This window comes from Cnephaeus nilssonii, assembly GCF_951640355.1.
Source record: "Cnephaeus nilssonii genome assembly, chromosome: 5".
In the NCBI taxonomy this organism is placed as follows: domain Eukaryota; kingdom Metazoa; phylum Chordata; class Mammalia; order Chiroptera; family Vespertilionidae; genus Cnephaeus; species Cnephaeus nilssonii.
The window spans coordinates 88,708,995-88,729,720 of NC_137076.1; the positions used below are offsets into that span (position 1 = coordinate 88,708,995).

General features: G+C 40.8%; 1 protein-coding gene across 1 annotated transcript; it reads right to left on the minus strand.

Moving 5' to 3' along the window:
• Window positions 1-9,471: 9,471 nt before the first annotated feature.
• On the minus strand, window positions 9,472-18,873 carry RBM22 (RNA binding motif protein 22). The gene is made up of 11 exons (XM_079771487.1): window positions 18,750-18,873; window positions 18,251-18,304; window positions 17,046-17,075; window positions 16,303-16,435; window positions 14,742-14,842; window positions 14,463-14,635; window positions 13,419-13,619; window positions 12,324-12,488; window positions 11,314-11,402; window positions 11,003-11,134; window positions 9,472-9,750 (listed from the first exon to the last, which is right to left on the minus strand). The coding sequence occupies exons 1-11, from the start codon at window positions 18,801-18,803 to the stop codon at window positions 9,620-9,622; spliced, it is 1,263 nt and encodes a 420-aa protein (XP_079627613.1). The 5' UTR covers window positions 18,804-18,873; the 3' UTR covers window positions 9,472-9,619.
• Between the last annotated feature and the right edge of the window lie 1,853 nt (window positions 18,874-20,726).

Consider the following 20,726-nt stretch of genomic DNA (forward strand, 5'->3'; position numbering starts at 1 on the left):
AAGGGACACCTCTCTGGGCACCTTGCAGGACAAGTGCAAAGTGGAGTACCTATAAAGACTCCTTCTTCCCACCTCCTTCTGCTCACCACTCTGAGCAGGCCTTGGGTAGATCTTGCTTAGTTTCCAATAGGAGTCATTCAGGGCTCTGCTCTGGCTCATTAGGAAGAGAGAAAGGAATGCCTTAGTTCAAGTGGTGATGATGATGTGGTGATAATGATGGCGGCTTTTTATTGGGTGCCGCAGTGCTTCAGCTGCTAGGAGGTTCTCTATACATCCAATTTCTAAAATTCAGTACAACCCTAAAAAAAAAGTATTGTCCCATTTTACAGATGTGAATATCCAGACTCAAAAGGAGAAAGGGGCTTGTCCAGGGACAGAGCCACAATGGATACTGACCTATTCCAGTGGATGTCTATTTGCACTGGGTGGCCAACCCATTGCCTGCTCACTCTGGAATAACCTCATAATAGTGCCCTGCCTCAGAGTTTAGCGTTAAGAGTGCAGGCTGGGAAGTCAGACTGAATAGGATGGTTCTAACTGCCACTTCCAGCCATTTCTGTGGGCCTTTGTTTCTCACCTGTAAGATGAGGACAAGAATAGTAGCCCCTGTCAGAGGTTGTTGCAAGCACAATGATGGACACATAATGAGCGCTAGATCATTAGACTTCATGCAACTACTGCTCTTAACTGAAAAGATGATCTTGCGGTGGGTGCAGCTTGAGAAGCAGGCCTAGGATGAGACTGGGGATCGGCAGAGCTGAAGCCTGAAGGGAAGGAAGCCTCTGATCACTGCAGGGCTCCCTTGGCCCATGAATCACCTCTTCCCCTTGCTTCCATCGCCTCTCCCCCGACCCCATTTCTCTTGAGGAGATGAGAAGGCCAGGAATCCATCTGGTTCCCAGGGCATGTGGGATAGCAGTTGCCTTTTCCTTTTGCTCTGGACTTTCCCTGTGTCCCACACAGTCTCAAGGGGCAGCAGCCTGCCTCTTAGAATTGCTTGCAATCAATGTGTCTTGAATTTGGGCACTGCTGTTTAAAGCCACGCTTCCATGAGCTGAAAACGAACCACTAAAGTGTCCTAAACAAAGAAGAGGATTAGGACCACCTTGGGTTGGCTCTGCTGTGCTCTGGAGGGTAATAGCAGCCTCCATAGCACAGCTGACAAGAGCCTGGTGGGGAGCCTGCTACACACAAAGCAAATCCTCATTCCTTTCCTCTTTTGATAATATGCCTTTCACTGATGTTGTTAAAAAAAAAAAAAAAGAAAGAATTCTTACTGTAAAGATTTATATACAAACAAATAAAGGAAGAAGTAAAATGTGAAGGTAAAATCTGCCCACATAGCAACTCCCCTGCAACACAGACCTTCCCGCCCTCCTGCACTCTGCCCCATTCACACATACCATAGGTAACCACTGGTAGCAGCTTGGTGCTTCTAGAATTCCAGCATTATTTGAACAGATAAATATGTACAGTGTATAGTTGCATAAGTGCAAAGATATGTTTTTGTTTTCATGGGATCATACTGTATTATATTGATTGTATTTTGCTTCTTTATTCAACAATAAGTAAAATGTGGATCCTAAAAAAGCCATGTCATTAACCTTTCATGTAATTTAGGGGCCCAACAAACCTTTCATATAAAACTCTATACTTTTGCCTGTTTTGTTCTTTATGTAAATGAAATCACATAGTGATATGGAAATGAAAAGGACCGAGAACAGCCACAGCACTGGGAACCTGACATTAGACATAGCAGCCTTGAACATGAATGAACTACAGTTCCATGCAGCAATACAGAGGCATCTCAGAAACAAAGTGGCAAGCAAAGGGAGACAGGTCCATATGTATATGTTCAGTGATGCAATGCAGTGTTAAATAAAGTCGGGGTAGTGGTAACTTTGGGGGAAAGAAAGGGTTGTGCTTGTGAGAGGACAAACTTCTGGGAGAGCTGGACATTTTCTATTTCTGTGATTGTGACACAGACATTGACTTTAAAATACTTAATTTAGTTGTAAATTTGTGTTTTATGCACTTTTTCTGTACATATGTTATATTTTACTAAAATAATCCCTCCTGCCGAGCCGGCGTGGCTCAGTGGTTGAGCATCGACCTATAAACCAGGAGGTCACAGGTTCGATTCCCGGTCAGGGCACATGCCCAGGTTGCGGGCTTGATCCCCAGTAGGGGACGTGCAGGAGGCACCCGATCCATGGTTCTCTCTTATCATGGATGTTTCTATCTCTCCCTCTCCCTTCCTCTCTGAAATCAATAAAAAAATATATTTAAAAAAAAAGTAAATAAAAAATAAATAAAATAATCCCTCCTTTTAAAAAAGTTAATAGATTAACAGCAGATTAGATGAACACGAAAAATTAGTGAACTAAAATCAACATTAATATACTTCAAGAATTTGCAAACCCCTGCAATGGGATGAATGGACAAATTCTTAGAAAAATACAATATCCCAAATCAAACCAGGAATTATCAGAAACCCTGAATAGGCCAATAACAACTGATGGAATAGAAGCAGTAATCAAAAAAGTCCCAGCAAACAAAAGCCCTGGTCCGGATGCATTCACAGAGGAGTTTAACCAAACATTCAAAAAAGAACTAATACCTATCCTCCTCAAACTATCCCAAAAAAATCCAAGAGGAGGGAACACTTCCAAGCTCTTTTTATGAGGCCAGCATTATCCTAATCCCAAAACCAGATAAAAACACTACACAAAGAAAGAGAATTACAGGCCAATATCCCTGATGAACATACTATAGATGCTAAAATCCTCAACAAAATATTAGCAAATTGGATCCAGCAATATATTAAAAAGATCATACTCCAGGACCAAAGGGGATTTATTCCAGGATGCAAGGCTGGTACAATATTTGCAAGTCAATAAACGTGATACATCACATGAACAAATTGAAAGACAAAAATCACATGATCATATCAATAGATGCAGAAAAAAGCATTTGACAAAAATTCAACACCCATTTTTTATAAAAACGCTCAGCAAAGTAGGAATAGAGGGAGCTTATCTTATTATAATAAAGGCCATATATGACAAACCTACAGTAAACATCATACTCAATTGGCAAAAACCATTTTCCCTAAGAACAGGAACAAAACAGGGATGTCTGTTTTCACCACTCTTATTCAACATAGTTCTAGAAGTTCTAGCCACAGCTATCAGATAAGAAGAAGAAATAAAAGGCATCCAAATTGGAAAGGAGGAAGTTAAAACTCTCATTATTCGCTGATGACATGATATTGTATATATAGAAAACCCCAAAGACTCCACCAAAAAACTACTAGATTTAATAAATGAATTTGCCAGTGTAGCAGGATACAAAATCAACACCCAAAACTTGATATTATACACCAATAATGAATTCACAGAAAGAGAAACTAAACAAACAATCCCATTTACCATTGCAACAAAAAAATTAAGATACTTAGGAATAAACTTAACCAAGGAGGTAAAAGACTTGTACTTGAAAAACTCCAGGACTTCGTTGAAAAAGAGATAGAGGAAGATATAAATAAGTGTAAGAATATATGGTGTTCATTGATTGTTAGAATTAACATCATTAAAGTGTCCATACTACCCAAGGCAATCTACAGATTCATTGCAATCCCTATTAAAATACCAACAACATATTTCACAGATCTAGAACAAATACTCCCAAAATTTATATAGAACCAAAAAAGACCCCGAATAGCTGCAGCAATGTTGAGAAAGAACAAAGTTGGAGGAATCACAATACCAGATAATCAAGTTTTACTATAAAGCCACCATAATCAAAACAGCCTAGTGCTGGCACAAGAACAGGCATATCTATTATAATAAATGCGTAATATGCTAATTAGACTGATGTCCTTCCAGATATCCTTCCGGACAAAGCCACAGTGGCGGGGGCTGAGGCAGAGGCAGCTGCCACAGCAGGAGGGGGCTGAGCCCCTTGCACAAATTTCGTCTATATAATAAAAACCTAAGCAACCCTTACGGCGGAACAACCAGAACAACCGGTCGCTATGATGCGCAATGACCACCAAGGGGCAGATGCTCAATGCAGGAGCTGGCCCCTGGTGGTCAGTGCACTCTCACAGGGGAGCGCCGCTCAGCCAGAAGCCGGGCTCACCACTGGTGAGCGCAGCGGTGGTGGCAGGAGCCTCTCCAGCCTCCGCAGCAGCACTAAGGAGCAGTGAGCAGGCAGGCGGTAAGGAGCGAGGAGTCCCAGACTGCGAGAGGGATGTCTGCCTGCCAGCTTAGGCCAGCTCCCCCCGGAAAGAGACCCCAGAAGTTGGCCCAAGGCATTACACTTAATTAATATTTGACAAAGGAGGCAAGAACATACGATGGAGTCAAGACAGTCTCTTCAATAAATGGTGTTAGGAAAATTGGACAGATACATGCAAAAAAAAAAAAAAATGAAACTAGACCACCAACTAACACTATACACAAAAATAAATTCAAAATGGATAAAAGACTTAAATGTAAGTCATGAAACCATAAAAATCCCAGAAGAAACCTTAGGCAGCAAAATATCAGGCATCTCTTGTAGCAATATGTTTATGGATACCAGGTATATCTCCTAGGGCAAAGGAAACTACGGAGAAAATAAACAAATGGGACTACATCAAAATAAAAAGCTTTTGCACAGCAAAAGAAACCAACAAAACAAAAAGGGAGCCCACAGTATGGTAGAACATATTTGGCAATGATACATCTGAATCTATACGCAAACATGCATAACCCATGGACACAGCCAATAGGGTGGTGAAGGCCTGGGGCAAAGTGGGATAGATGGGGTCAATGGGGGAAAAAGGGGACATATGTAATACTTTCAACAATAAAGATTTTAAAAAATAAAAAAATAAAAGTGCCCATAATGTATCATAGAGAAGTAAAGAAATGGAAAACAAGAGAGAAAAGTTGAAAGACATGGAAAATAAAATTAAAATGCCCAACACTACTACCAGGAGTTCCAGAAGTATTGTACAAATGACTGAGGGTTTATCAGACTTAATGAAAAACATAAACTCACATAGTCCTCACCCTGTCATGAGAAGGATAAATTAAATCCATACTTCAGAAACACTGTACTAAAATTATACAACTCCCAAGTCACAGAGAAATGTCAAAGGCACCCAGACAAAAAAGTTAGATTACCTACAAAAGAACAACACTTAGAAGAATGAAGAAAAAAAAAATCTTCAAGAAGTGAGAGCCAAATAAATTTTCAGATAAATAAATATTAAAGAGTTTTCCACTTACCCCTGCAAGAACTACAAAAGAACGTTGTTTTGGGAAGGATCCAGAAAGAAAGCATAGAATTTAAGAAGCAACAGTAAGCAGAGAAATCAATTCCATAGACAGCAGAAAGGATGCAAAAGCAAAGACAAATAAAATAAAGTGATATAAATACATTCGACCACATCGGTTATCACAACAGATATAGACGGATAGGACTCACCAGTTTAAAGACAGATTCACAGATCGGATAGTAAGTAATTCCAGCTCCATGCTGTTCACAAGCAGCACTCCTAAAAATATAACACAGAAATAAAATAAAGAAATGGAAAAGGATAAGCCAGTCAAATACCATCCCAAAGAAATGTGTTCTAGCCGACCAGTTGTGCTCAGTGGTTGAGTGTTGACTTATGAACCAGGAGTTCACGGTTCTATTTCCAGTCAGGACACATACCTGGGTTGCAGACTCCATCCCGAGTGGGAGGCATGCAGGAAGTGACTTACCAATCATTCTCTCTCATCATTGATGTTTCTATCTCTCCCTCTCTCTGAAATCAATAAAGATATTTTTAAAAAAGAAATGTGTTCTACTCTCATACACTGTTGGTGAAATTATAAAATGGTACAGACACTATGGAAAGCAGTATGGAGGCTCCTCAATTAAAAATAGAACTACCGTTTAATCCAGCAATTCCACTTCTTGGGTATATATCCAAAGAAATCCAAAACACAAATTCAAAGAGATTTATGTACCCTTATGTTCATTGCAGCATTATTTACAATATCCAAGATATGGAAACAACCTAAGTGTCCATCAACAAAGAAGTGGTGCATATATACAACAGAATATTATTCAGCCATAAAAAAGAATGAAATCTTGCCATTTGCAACAATATGGGTGGACCGACCCAAAAGGTATTATGCTAAGTGAAATAAGTCAGACAGAGAAAGACAAATACCAGATGATTTCACGTATGTGTAGAATCTATAAAAAACAAAATAAATGGACAAACGAAACAAAACAAACTCATAGCTAGAGAAAAAACTGATGGTCACCAAATAGGAAGGGGATTGGGTGGATGGGCAAAAAAGGTGAAAGGGACTAAGTACAAATTGCCGTTATAAAAATAATCATGGGGACGTAAAGTACAGCATAAGGAATATATTCAATAATATTGCAATAACTATGTATTGTGCCAGATGGATACTCAACTTATGAGGTGATCTAGTCACTATGCTGTACACCTCAAACTAGTATATGTCAACTATAATTGAAAAATAAATTTTTTAAAAAAAGAAATGTGTTCTAGCCATATTACTAGCAAAGACTTTCTGACAGAAAGTATTGTTGTGATAAGGATCTTTACATAATGATAAACCTATATTCATAGTGGAAGATTAATAAGTTTTTAAATTATTGACCAGTTATCAAACAGATGAGTAAAGATATAGAAAATATGAACAATAAAAATGTAGACTCCTGTACCAGCAAATTAGAGAATACTCATTATTTTCAATTACCTATGAAACACTTTTTAAAAAATGAACACACAAAATTAAAAACTTTTGTGTATCACAGGACACTGTCAGGAGAGTGAAAAGGCAACTCACAGAATAGGATTATACCTCAGAGAATAAATATCCATGAATCCATGCTGATATGACTCAATAAAGGGGGGAAAGGGACAAGCCTTACTTCTTTAGACTTCCAAATAATACATACAATCCCCCCTCCAGGAGGGGGGTCGTAATTCCCCTCCTACTGATTATAGACTGGGCTTGTGGTTTCCAAAGAATAGAGCATAGGAAGGGAAAATATTACCTTTACCAAGAAACCTGCAAGACACCACCGTAACCAAGTGATCAAGCCAGAGACCTGGGGACAGGAGTCACTCTAGACCCCCTCCTCTTTCACCTCCATTTATTTCAGGTTCAATGTCTGACTATAATTTGCCTTCCAAAAATCTGTCACATCACACTCTTTGCCCCATGGACAGTCACTTCAGTTGTCATGATGCTATTCCTTCTGAGCCTTCTCCATGAGGGAAGCAGCTCAAAATACAGGTAGTGAAAAGGGTTAGGCGGTGAGATGTTAGGATTCGACAGAGATAAGTACATGACCAAGGTCACACATCTGGGAGATGCTGAAATGAGGATTTGAAATCAGGTAATCTGGCTCCAGAGTCTGTTTCAACCATTACTTAGTATAAACAAAAATGGTTTTTAAAAAAATTTTTTTATGATCAGGTTTGACTACATCTCAGTAGAGTAACACCAGCTGCTTTAACAGAAAAATCCCCAGGTCTCAATGGCTTACTACAACAGAATCCTCAGGTAACAGTGCTCTCAAGGCAATGACAGGGAAACCTACACCCTTCGCTGTGTGACTGCCACCTTCCAGAAATGGTCCTGCACATTTAGCCAGCAGATTGGGGGGGGGGGGGGACGGGGGGAGGTCATAGGGTTGTGTGAGATGTTGTCACAGACCAGGTCTGGGAATGGCAAAGGTTACTTCTCACCATTGTACCCCCAGCTGTGTGCCCTAGAAGAGAAAGAAATGGAGTTTGGTGAACACCTATTTTTGCCAAAATCTAATTGCTCATAATTCTGACTTAAGAAACACTAATTGAGCATCTATTCTACACTTTAATTTACACTCACTTACGCTTTTCAAAAAATATGTATATATCCATTGCCAGACAGTGCACAAAATTTAGAATCTCTTCCTTCTCAAAAAGGCAATAGACAATTGGATAGTCATACATTTACTTATGCATATATACATATATATATATATATATATATATATATATATATATATATATATGTATCAAATTTGGCAATTATTAAAACACTACATGATTCATCTTATTCACAAAACTGTTAAAATCTTCTATATGCTCAAAAGTAGACAAAAAAAACCCCACAAACAATAAACCCAAAACCCTACCCAAAATGGTGTCAAAATACTTGAAAGTACCCTATATTACTAGAAATAAAATCAAATTTTTGAAGTGTTTCTAACTTTTATATCTTTTTCAAACCCTCTAGAGGAAAACAAAATTTCTTCAGTGAAGCTATAAAATGGTGCTTGTTATATAGAGTATGTCCATCCCATAAATACATATTTTAGATAAAAGTGACATGGAATTTTGTCTTCAGGAAAAAGGGATTTGTAGATAAATTTTGCATCTCCTTTTCAAATACTTGTATAATATGAGAATGATTTTTTTAAAGTTACCGTTTACCAACCACCTGCTGGCTGTGGGCCTTTTTATCATCAGAGTAGATAGAAATAAAAATCAAGTCTAAAGCAAAAATTTACATTTATATATAGCTTAACTTCCGTTAACCTCAGTTCATCTACCAAAGGATAAAGAAAACAGAAATATAGAAATAAGCCTATGACATCTGGAAAATTGACCCGTTTTAATTTTTTAAAAACAAAAAAACACAACACAACATCAAATTATGTTTTACCATCTACAATTCAGTTATATCCAAACATTCTAAGACCAAACAGAATTCCCTGCCCAGAGCGGGGAATTAAAATGAGACACACGAAGGTGAATGCTGAAGATCAAAGTTCCAGCCGAGGTCACAAGTCTTCCATTCAAACACACTCCAAAGCTTTTCGTTTCAGTCTGTTAAAAGTGTTTTACAGGAAGTTCTTTAAAATAATTTCATCCCAGACACCAGGTTTCTTCAATGATACACAGCTTCATGACATTTGTTTCCATCCAAAAGGAATGCAAAGTAATTTTTATTTGTCTCTTTTGGTAGCGTAGAGAAGTAAAACTATCAGCCAGATTCCTTTAGTAATCAATGAGGGAAGGAGAGGTTAAGAAGAGACCTGGGCAGAGCTGCCTGCTGGATTCCACTTGTCTTTCTGAGGGTGTGACTTCAGAAGTGTTAAATCACACTTATGCCACTACAATGATTAGTACTAGTAATCTTTTTTTAGATGATAAAAAGGAAAATACCTAATGGACATAAAAATGGTCAAAAGATTCTTTCCGCAGGTTAATGCACCCCCCTCCAAAAAATTAATACAAAATGAACATATAATTGGGATGGTAACTCCATTGGATATTCCAATTCACCCCATTGCTTGCTCCCCATAGAAGGGGAACAGGCATTAAGTTTTATTAGTAACCTTATAGTAGTAACCAGATGTGTCAATGGCAGCTTATTTGAGGTCCATCAATCAAAGCATGGCTATTGTTTTCTGACTGCCCACATCTGAACACATTCAGCTACTATGGAAACTACAAAGGAAGGAAAAATATATTTATTCCAATATTCGTTTACTGGGATTTTTAAGCGCCCTGTCTTCTGTAGAGCCCCAGAATGGTGATAATGTGCTAGGGGCTGCTGTGTTTCCCAGCATGAGCTCCCATTCTCTGAGGGTCCTGAGAAGGATAGTGGATTGGTCCTGGAGCCCTCATGAAAGGAGGAGGTGGTCCCATTGGGTGGAACATATGTGGCCCAAAACCTGCAGATGGGAGAACAAATGTGTTAGGCTTACAGTTCCCCTGACAACCTTTCAAACCTCTGCATCTTTCTAAGGTCAATACCACTTGCACATAAACCGAATGACAAGGAGCTTCAGAAAATGTCAGTCCATAAGACTTGCTTAGGAATGTCTCCCTGTATTACTTCCTCGGTTTGGAATCCATTCCTCTCAGTCCAGGTTAACAGAAAATTGCACAGTGCTCAAGGTATCTGATAATATGTCATCTGAGCCCCTGCTAGCTATCAAACATGCCGATCCTGCCAAGCAGGATTCCATCAGGATCTGGGAGGTGAGGAAGAAATCAGGCTGACCCTGAATTGCTGGAATCAAATGATGGAAGACCCTGTCATCAATAACCTCAATGATTTATATTAGAATGGAGGGTGTTCTAAACCAGGACTTTCTTCAGAGTATGGGAACTCTGCCATAGGAGGACTGGCCACCTGTGACTTACACTGTTCACACTGTCACCGACATTTAAAAAATGTACTTTATTGATTTCAGCAAGGGAGAGGGACAGAGCGATAGAAAAACAAATGATGAGAGAGAATCATTGATCGACTGCTTCCTGCATGCCCCACACTGGGGATCAAACCCGCAACTCGGGTATGTGCCCTGACCAGGAATCCATACATGACCTTCTGGTTCATAGGTCGACGCTTAACCACTGAGCAACACCGGCTGGGCTGTCACTGACATTTCCTAGAGCAGCACTAACAAAGTGCCAGTCCTTCAACTGTGTACTACTGGCCACCAACAAGGTAAAGACTGTGAGCCGAGTGTAACTAATTACACAACCAAGCACACTGTTTAATTTTCTTATAATTCTTTGTATCAAGACTTTCATTTACATTCTGGCACAAGCTCCTTATCTTTGTTGTAGACGGGTAACAACACTTTGTGAACTGTTGAATGTCCACAGCCTGCACTTTAAGCAATGGTGCTCTAGGGCATTGGGATTACATCAGAACAGGGAACAAATTGGCCATATGTCACTGTAATCTATTAACTCCCATTCTGATTTTAAATATACTCAGATCTTTAGAAAACTGGTGACTTTCCCTTCCTCGGCAGGCCAGGAAAAAAAAAATATCAGGAATCCTAACAAATCAGATTTACTTGAGGATTCTATGGGGCAAACTCAAAAGATTTAGACAAATGGACATGACTTTCGAAGGAACTTTTTGGGGCTAAGTCAGACTTATTTACTAAGAAGGAAGGTAGAAGGTACCTGGAGGTGGGGGTGGGGCAATTCCAGGCGGTGGCGGCAGGGCGATGTTCACCACAGCTGGAGGGCCACTGGGGGGCAGGTTGAAGTAGTTGGCAGAGGCTTCCTCCTCTGCTGCAGGAGGAGGAGGAAGAGCTGGAGGAGAGAAAAGAGCCAAAAGTTAGAAGGGAAGACAACTGTGCAATGTTGTTTCCATCGCCTTTAAATCTGGGAGTTCCTGAGAGGAGACAGAGCTGTTGCCAGAGCCAGAGACCTGGGTCTAACACTCGGGGATCATCAGAGCATCTGTAGCTAGCAAGAAAGCCTGCACTCACCTCCTGGCAGGCCTGGAACAGGCTCCAGCTTGATGCCAGAGTCTGTGGTTCCGTCTTTCTCTTTTTCTTTTCCTCGGGCTGCTTGGGACCTGAGAGACAGACACACATATCAGCACTGTATCCCTTCTCTCACACCTCTACTTCTCATGCTTCCTAGTCAAATGGAGTTTCTTCACTCCTTGCCTCACTTTTTTCCCCTTAAATGCCACAGTGCAGAGTGGATAAGATCAAAGGGTTTTTGTGTGTGTGTTTTCTAAAATATATTTTTATTGATTTCAGAGAGGAAGGGAGAGGGAGAGATAGAAACATCAGTGATGAGAGAGAATCATTAATCGGCTGCCTCCTGCATGCCCCACACTGGAGATCGAGCCCACAACCTGGGCATGTGCCCTGACCGGGAATAGAACCATGACCTCCTGGTTCATATAGGTTGATGCTCAACCACTGAGCCATGCCAGCTTGGCATGACCAAATGTTTTGAAGCCAGAAAGACCTGGGTTCAAAACTTGCTGGAACTATTGTAAGGACTAGAAGAGGCAACCTGTATGTCTAGTACACAGCCTAATTAGCACCCAGGAAGCACTCCATAACGGTCACTGCTGCTATTAGCAATCTTCTCCGTGGCTCCAGCAAACATGTTCCCCTTTGAGCTTTCAGGGCATTTCATCACTTTCAAGCCTAAATTAGTTATTCTTCCCCACTGGACAGCCAGCCTCTAGAGGACAGAACCTGGGTCTAATTCATGTGTATACTCTCAAATCCACCTTCAGGCCCTGGCATTATACTTGGCCTATTGTAACTGGTCACAAAATACATGAACCCTCAAAGATTACTACACCAAAACGCAGAATAAAAGTCCAAAACAGGATACTTTGAACAACCACAGGAATGAATGTTAGATAGACAATGAAAAATTCTTTTTGACCTATTCACCAAAAGCTCACTAGCCCCAGGTAATGAAACAGTTTTCTTGAAAATCTCAAAGTTATTTTAAAATAGTCTATCCTCACCTTCCCCATTTCACATTAAGTCGACGGCCATTGACAATTAGCTTATTAAAGGACTTCTCCGCAGCCACTTCGGCAGCCTGCCTTGTGGCAAACTGGATGAAAGCACATTGCTGCCTCTGTACCACGGTGATCGTCCGAATCTCTCCAAACTGGTAGAAGTGATTTCTGAAGGGATACAGGCAGAGAAAAATTATAACAACACACACGTTCCCAGGAGGGTGACAGCGGATTATTCACTCTTCTACTGACTCACCACAAGGTACATGGCCCCATGGTTATCTCCCTAACTACCTGCAGGTAGTCTTCCCAATACCTTACCCACTATGAGGCTGTGTATTGAAAGGAAAAGAAAAATAATGAACAAATAAAAAATTTATTCAACATCTCAGTGTCTTCACCATGGAGGAAAGGGGGCCCAAGTTCCTTAAGGACCCTAAACCCTAGATAAGGGGATAGCCAACTATAGCCTCCAGGGCCCACGAGCTAAGAATGTTTAAAGAAATGTTTTTAAAGGTCGTAAAAAAGGAAGAGAAGGAGAAGAGTCTGCCACCCCCTGGGGACTGCCTAGCTCACTTAGGGTGTAGTGGAGACAGGCTACCAAGGCAGCTTATATTATAGGAGTTTCTTCTCTACTTTATCTCTTTTCGAGAGGTATTTCCACTCTGCCCAGATGTCTCATTTAGCTGACCAAAATACAAGCCAAGAATCATACAAATTTACCAAATGCCAATTTCTTTGAAAAGCCAACAATTTAAACCATAAGAATCTTATAATGGCAAAACTTACCTTCCCCTACATAAGTAAGCCTACTTGATTGTGTGCCCTATTCTAAAAACTCTATTTGGCTATTAGGCCAAATAGAATCTCATGTAATTATCACCACATGCAAGGATGGACTAAGCACTGTTGTTGAACATTACTACTCCGGCATCATAAAGAACAATTTTATAAAAATTCTAGTCAACATATTTACTGACTATAAAATAAAGAAAAATGTATTTTTAAAGGATTATCATGCTTGCCTGTTATTGCCCCCCACAAGTTATTCCAAGACAGTTAAAAGCAAAAAGAGCTCATAAAATTATATCCACAAACCTTAGATCTGTCTCAGTAATGGTATCGCCCAGACCACCAACATATAGTGTGGTGATAGTCTTGTCCTCTGGCGGGTCCAAACGAGGCATTGTTGAAGCCCGCTTTAGAAGCTTATCTGCCACAGGGTCATTGATTCCATAATATCGGTCTTTAATGTTCTGATCAGCAAGGGGGTCATCTGGATCTGTAGGCTTCTCATGCCTATGGTTAAAGAAAGAACAATGCATAAAGAAGAAACAAAAGAAACAATTTATAGATATCACCCAACAGTAGCTACACAAGTGCCAAAAATATACCCAGAAATAACTTTTAAACTAAAACCCTGGTCATACCAAAACAAAATTATTGATATAGAGCTGATATCAAGTGATTTACTGTATTACAAGGACTTGCCAGCCTCCTGAAATCCATTGAAATGACCATCCAGGGCGGCAGAGTTTCCTTAGACATACTTTTGGCACAATCCACCCCCAAACAAGGGGTAACCAAAACATTGTTATCCCTCTCAAGGTCAATGGTTCTTAACATATTTGAGGCCTTGCATTCCATTCAGAGTCTGATTAAAGCTATGGACCCAGGCCTAGAAAACGGAATAATTTTTTTGGTGGGGGTGGGATTAACCAACCCCAAGTTAAGAGCTCCTAATCCAGATGCTTGGCAGTCTTTTTTTTTGCTTGGCAGTCTTGACGGAAACATACTCACACACCCTTAGATGCCTGGCCTTAATCTGACCTCACTGGCCCACCGAGATTCAAGCCAGTGATACCATAATAGTGAAGACTTACATCTCAGGGTAAACATCTGTATTATACAGCACAGCAATTTAGCTTCCCAAGGCTCAGCTATAAGTAAAAGCTCCATTATACGTAAGAACAATTTAATCAAGCTTTCCTAAATTTAACAGTCTTAAGATATGATATATATACCACACTAGTTGTATATACTTTTAGATTTTAAAGCAGAAATTGTTTAAACTAGCACCTCCCACTTCTTAGATGACCAATCATCTGAAAGCAAATACTGAAAATGCACTTCAGCTCTTACCTGTATGGACATTCCTCTCCTCTCTTACATTCTCCTTTCACCCAGAAGGAGCAAATGTGGGGTCGATTCCTTTTGTAGTAGGGTGTGGTCCGGGCCAGTTTGAGCAGCATGTCACTGGTGGATGTGGCTTTCCCCAGCATGCCAACTGGCCGTGTTCCATCAGAGTTAGAAATCTACACACAGGGATGGCAAATTCAGAAGATAAATTATATAAACTGTGTCAATCCACTAGGATTCTTTTACCAAATGTAAGACTACACCAAGAAAGTGGCAGCATACCTCCCTCTCCATATTCTGTGTGTAGTACTCTTTGTTGACATCTGATTTTGGCATGTCATCCTTAAAAGACAACCCTGCATCACGAACCTGGATGGGCAAGCCTGGTAAAGGAAAGGAGGAAAAACAGGCATATTTTAAAACATTACTGAATATACACACAGAATACAATATCATCCTTTCTCCATTTTATTTAGTACCAGAGGCTTTACTATATTTTTACTGAAAATCTTTAGCACTATCAGGCAAATATTGCTACAGAGCATTCTAAGAAATTGTCCTAATTCTTGAGCTATCATGATTCTGAAACAAATGTTTTAGAAAATCTTTTAGATGAATAAACTTTGGGTATAGGCAGACTTGACCTGTAAATTAATAATGTATCTAGCTTTCATTATATCACAATTTATGTCAAATAAATGTAGCCCGACGGTGTGGCTCAGTGGACTGAGCATCGCCCCAAGCACCAAGAGTGTCAAACCAGGAGCTAAGAGATCATGGGTTCAATGCAGGATCGATCCTCAGTAGGGAGCGTGCAGGAGGCAGCTGATAAATGTTCTCTCTCATCCATGTTTCTCTCTCTCTCCCTTCCTTTCTCACTCTCAAAAAAAAAAAAAAATCAATAAAAACATATTTTAAATAAATGTAAAAAGTGATTCATTTTAGGTTAGTCCTACAGATTGTCTGGATAGTCACGGTCATATAACGGGTCATTGTATTATAGAACCAGAACCCCTCCTTAACAAACATATAAATAGGTGACCAGGGCTAGTTGGTTTGGCTCAGTAGATAAGAGTGTCGGCCTGCAGATTAAAGGGTCCCAGGTTCGATTCCAGTCAAGGGCACATGCCCGGGTTGTGAGATCAATCCCCAGTAGGGAGTGTGCAGGAGGCAGCCAATCAATAATTCTTTCTCATCACTGATGTTTCACTCTCTCTCTCCTTCTCCCTTCCTTTCTGAAATCAATAAAAATATTAAAAAATAATAATGTGACCAGGGCTGAGAAGCAGAGTAGCTTTCTGAATTTAACATATATAAACTCTTATTTTCCTTTTACTATATAGCAGAAACTCTTGTTGAAAAAGTATTTTCTCATAAACAAAAAGTCACTTTCAGTTAAGAAAAAAAAGCACTTACTCTGAAACAGTGGCAGTATATCAGTCCTATCAATACAGTTGAGGCAAAAACCTAAAGCAAGATTAGCCTATGAACTTCTGGTAGGAATTGTGGAAAAAAAGCTTTGGATCTAGAAAGAAGCCCAAGGCAAAGAAATTACCTACCATAGGAACAAGGCCTTTACCTCCCCTTGGCTACACGGATGCACATGAGGGAGTTTTAGGCTAGTTCTAATTAATTCCCAACTTTTCTTTAAGTTCCTACTGTTGTTCAGGAGTTCTCTAGGATGGCCTAGTATGGTTCTCCCCTTACAAGAAAAAGCAGAGCACAGCACACATTCCAAACTGGGGTCAGAACCGGAGGAAGAGTAGACATGGGAGATTAAAAGACTGGTTTGTTGTCTAGGGCACCTGCATACTTTCAGATTTATTGGAGAGGGCAAACATACCATACTCTAGATCCAAGAGGCAAGTCTGACAGACATTCTTCAATTTACTACAGGTTTGGCACACTTCAGTCTTCTTGAAACGCATGCGGACTCCGGGGCACCAGCGAAACACTGTGAATGGCCTGGCACAGATCTTTAACACAAAATAAGAGCCACAGAGTATGAATAGTCCTGACCTAGACCATCAATCCAGGAGACTTACTAACAATGGGGGATTCAAAGAAAGGATCCCCAAATCTAGGGTTTACAAGAAACCTTGGCAATCATCTAGCCTAAATGCCATTTGATATTTCAATCATATTTACAACACCCTGCCCCAGTAGTAAAAAATTCACATTGCACAGAAAGAGGAATTTTCAGTCCTTTCCACCCCATTAATAATGTAACCCTTAATCCTTCTGGGGGTGAGTGGGGAGTGTCATATACTCCTTTGAGAATCTTATGACAGCTGTGATCTTCCTCCGCAGCTACAATTCTCATGTGCACAATCAACACTTGGTATACAATCTCAGGGGGTTCAAAGCCCATCCACAGACACCAGGTTAAGAACCCCTATACTGAAGGGCTCATTTTCTTACCTCACACACTAAACAGTTAACAGCCAATGAGCATATAAATGATATATGAAAGTTGCGTAGCACTGACTTTTACTGGAAGACCTCAAAGTTCAGCAAGTTGAAAGCTAATTTGGTAGAAAAAAGGAAAATAAAATGACATAATTACTCTTTAACAGACATACTTACTTTGCATTCCTTCCCGTACTTTTCTTTGGTCTGAAATAGAAAAAAACAGAAAAGAATTGGAGTTCCAGGAAAAAAAAAAGAAAAAGAAAAGACTATATGTCTGCTTCTTCCCCAAATACAACCCAAGAAATGTGTGTGGTATCCTAAAAGGGGGGGGGGGGGGGGGGCGCGTGCAGGTATAAATTCTAATCACCTACTATGAGTTCTAATCTCTTAAGAATCTTATGGATCTAATACCAAGTAGCATGTGTCTTTAAACAGCCACAACTTTTAGGTTCACTACTGTCTCCCAAGAACGAAACGTCCTAACTGTTCCCACAGTTCCCGATTCAGGAAGGATGGAGCCATGGCCAATCCATTTTTTACAAAGTTTAGTCAGAAAGTAACTGGCATAGGCTGTGCTGATATCCTGCATATAGTAAACGTTCCCTTCCCATAAGCCAGTGGTCGGCAAACTCATTAGTCAACAGAGCCAAATATCAACAGTGTGACGATTGAAATTTCTTTTGAGAGCCAAATTTTTTAAACTTAAACTTCTTTTAATGCCACTTCTTCAAAATACTCACCCAGGCCATGGTATTTTGTGGAAGAGCCACACTCAAGGGGCCAAAGAGCCGCATGTGGCTCTCGAGCTGCAGTTTGCCGACCGCGGCCGTAAGCTATTCAACATCTTGCACAAATTAACCTATCAACACCTGAGACTGATCACAATAAGTCCTAATTATATTCAATGTTAACGAATTTAACCCTTATTTGTGACGATAGGGAACACCTGACATTAAAGAGACAGACAAGGTGCAGTGGCCAAAAGGCATTTGTTTTAGGAGTAAGGAAACCTAGCTTCTAGTCCTGTTTCTCCTAACTTGCTGAGGTCCCTGGAGTGAGACTATATGAATTTAAATCCCAGCCCCACTCATTACTTGCTATATGAAAAGAGATAAACTCAGCTTCTGGTTAACAGATCTATCTCCCAGGTAAATGCTCAACAAACCCGAGCTATTATTATGACTCCTACATCACAGAACTGTCTGAGCTTCAAAGCGACAGAATAAGCATGACAGTCCTTTGTAAACTGTCATGGACCCTGGGTTAGTAAAGGAGCATCTTACTTCTGCCTGGCTGAGAGAAGCAGTTCACCGACAGTTTGCAAGTACCACCACGTTGACAGAATACAAATAATTCCCGTTTCACACACCATCACTCACCATTCGGATATATGGGTTTTCTCCAAGACACGTCTGGCACAGAATAGGGAAGTCCTGGTGAAAATGAGAAATCTGGTTGAAGGCCAGCCTCCGAAGACCCTGCCATCTCAGCCACACTAGCGGGTAACGGGGAGATGGGGGTGGGGGGAGGGACGAGGAGCGAGGGCGGGGAATCGCAGGGCAGGAACCCGAGGTCTAGCGCGGGCCCGGTCGCGGGAGGGGGCGCTGCCTGCTCTTCCGGCAGGCGGCGGGAGGAGACCAGCACGGAAAGAGTGGAGGAGGCAGGCATGCAAAGGAGGCTGGTCTCGGACCCGGGCTGAGCCCCCTCCCTCCACGCCCGCAGGAGGGCCGCCCGCCGGCCTCCCGCTCCAGCCCAGCTAGGCCGCGGCGCTGGCTCCTCCCAGGAGTTCCCTCGGCGGCGCCGCAGCCACGCCGGGCCGGCCCGCGGGAGGCCCGGCCTCGCCGCCTCTTCCCGTCCTCCCCTGCCAGGCACACTCACCGCATCCTCCCAGTTCTGCCTGTTGTAGGTGTTGGAACCCAGAGAAGTCGCCATCTTGAGAGCGTCCGGAGGCAGCGGCTGCTTCCGAGTTGGAAGATAGGACCGCCACAATCCCGTCAGGTCCCGCGGCTGTTTCCCGGCCTGTGACGTCCTATTTGTGCGTCTCGTGCGCCCTTGGGGGCGGGGCCTTGTACGCCCTGGCGTCACCCGCTCGGAAATGCTTGACGTGTGTAGTCCTGACGTGTTAAGCCCTGGTGCTGCGCTCTGGGTCCCTGCTGGGGATGAAGAACCACAAGTACATCGATCGGACTTATTTAATAGTTGAGTGAAAGAATAAAGGAAGAAGTAATGAACGAGGGGGTGGGGTTAAAGCAGCGTTAGCTCCCACTGAGCGCTGATGCCGAAGCTGGGCGAACGTCTTGCTGTGCCAGTCAGTGTCTTGTTTAATGCTCACAACCACTCCTGTAAGGGTTGCCAGAATTAGCAAGCAACGACACAGAACGTCTAGTTAAATTTAAATTTCAGATAAACAACGAACCATATTTTAGTGTAAACATGTTTCAGACATTTATACCCCAAAAATGACTCATCTGAAAGCCAAATTTAGCTAGATGCCATGCATTTTATCTGGTAACCACTACCCTCTGGGCCAGTATGATTGTCCCTCTTTTTCTAGTATAGGAAAGGAAGCAGGTTGAGAGAGATGAAGTAACTTGCTCTTGGTCGTGTAATAAGTGGTGAAGCCACAAATCCAAAGACAATAGTACTGTTTTTCCAACTTCTGAAAAGTGTCTTAAAGATCAGTACAGGTATGGTTTTATCTTTGGGGGACAACTTATAACCACTCTGCCAGTATTTTACTAATTTCAAGCATTCTGGTACCACGTTCATAATTTTTTTACATATCCTATCATCGAACTACCTAAGACTTACCACCTAATTTTTAAGTGAGGTTAATAAAGTATAATTTCTGTACAGAAGTTTACCTTCTAATTATACAGTTAGGAAATTTTTACATACATTCACCACAAATATAGCCTAGTTCCACCTCAAGAATTCCCTTGTGCCCAAATCAATCCACTTCCCACATACACTGTCAATGGTAGTCACTGGTCTGTGTTCTGTCTGTATAGTTTTGCCTTTTCCAAAATATTATAAATGGAATCTTATATAGCCTTTTTGGGTCTAACTTCTATTTCTTAGGATATTGTATTTGAGATTCATCAATATTTTTAGATATATCAATAATTTGTTCCTTTTTATTTCTGAGAATTCCGTTGTATGGTTATACCAGGTGGGTTAAAAAATTCCATTTGCCAGTTGATGGACATTTGAATTGTTCCAGATTTCCATGAATATAAATAAAGCCATTAAAAACATTCATATACAGGTTGTTGTAAGTACCTAGTAGTGAGATTATTTGATCATATGGTAAATATATATTTTCCTGTATGAGAAAGCACTTGGGTTTATCCGAGCTTCTTGATCTGTGGTTTGTCTTTCATCATATTTTGAAAATTCTTAGATGTCATTTGTTCAAATATTCTCCTGCCGTTTCTTCTCCATCTGGAATGCCAATTATACATATTAGACAATTTGAGATTGTCCCATAGATCTGGAATATTTTGTTGTTTCACCCTTTGGGAGTGGGGTTCAGTTTGGATAATTTCTATTGACCTATCTCCAAGTTTCCTGGTTATTCTTCAGCTATGACAAGTCTACGGATGAGCCCATAGATATTCTTCATGTCTGATCCTATATTTTTTATTTCAATTTGTCTTACAGTTTCTACTTCTTTGCTGAAATCTGTTCATACATATTATCCATATTTTCAACTGATTCTTCAACATGTTAATGAGAGTTTAAGTCTTCATTTGATAGTTCCAACTTCTGTATATGGTTTTGACTGTCGATGAAAAATGGCTTGGTTTTTCTGTGTGTATCTCATTTATTTTCTTGATTGCCAGTCAGTGCTTA

Bases quoted from the DNA above. Each gene is read 5' to 3' on its own strand.
- RBM22 (XM_079771487.1), bottom strand. From the start codon at position 18,803: ATGGCGACTTCTCTGGGTTCCAACACCTACAACAGGCAGAACTGGGAG. The intron at 16,436-17,045 runs GTAAGTATGTCT...TTTGTGTTAAAG, and splicing joins AGTACGGGAAGGAATGCAAA to ATCTGTGCCAGGCCATTCAC. The intron at 14,636-14,741 runs GTATGCTGCCAC...CCCTGTGTGTAG, and splicing joins CACAGAATATGGAGAGGGAG to ATTTCTAACTCTGATGGAAC.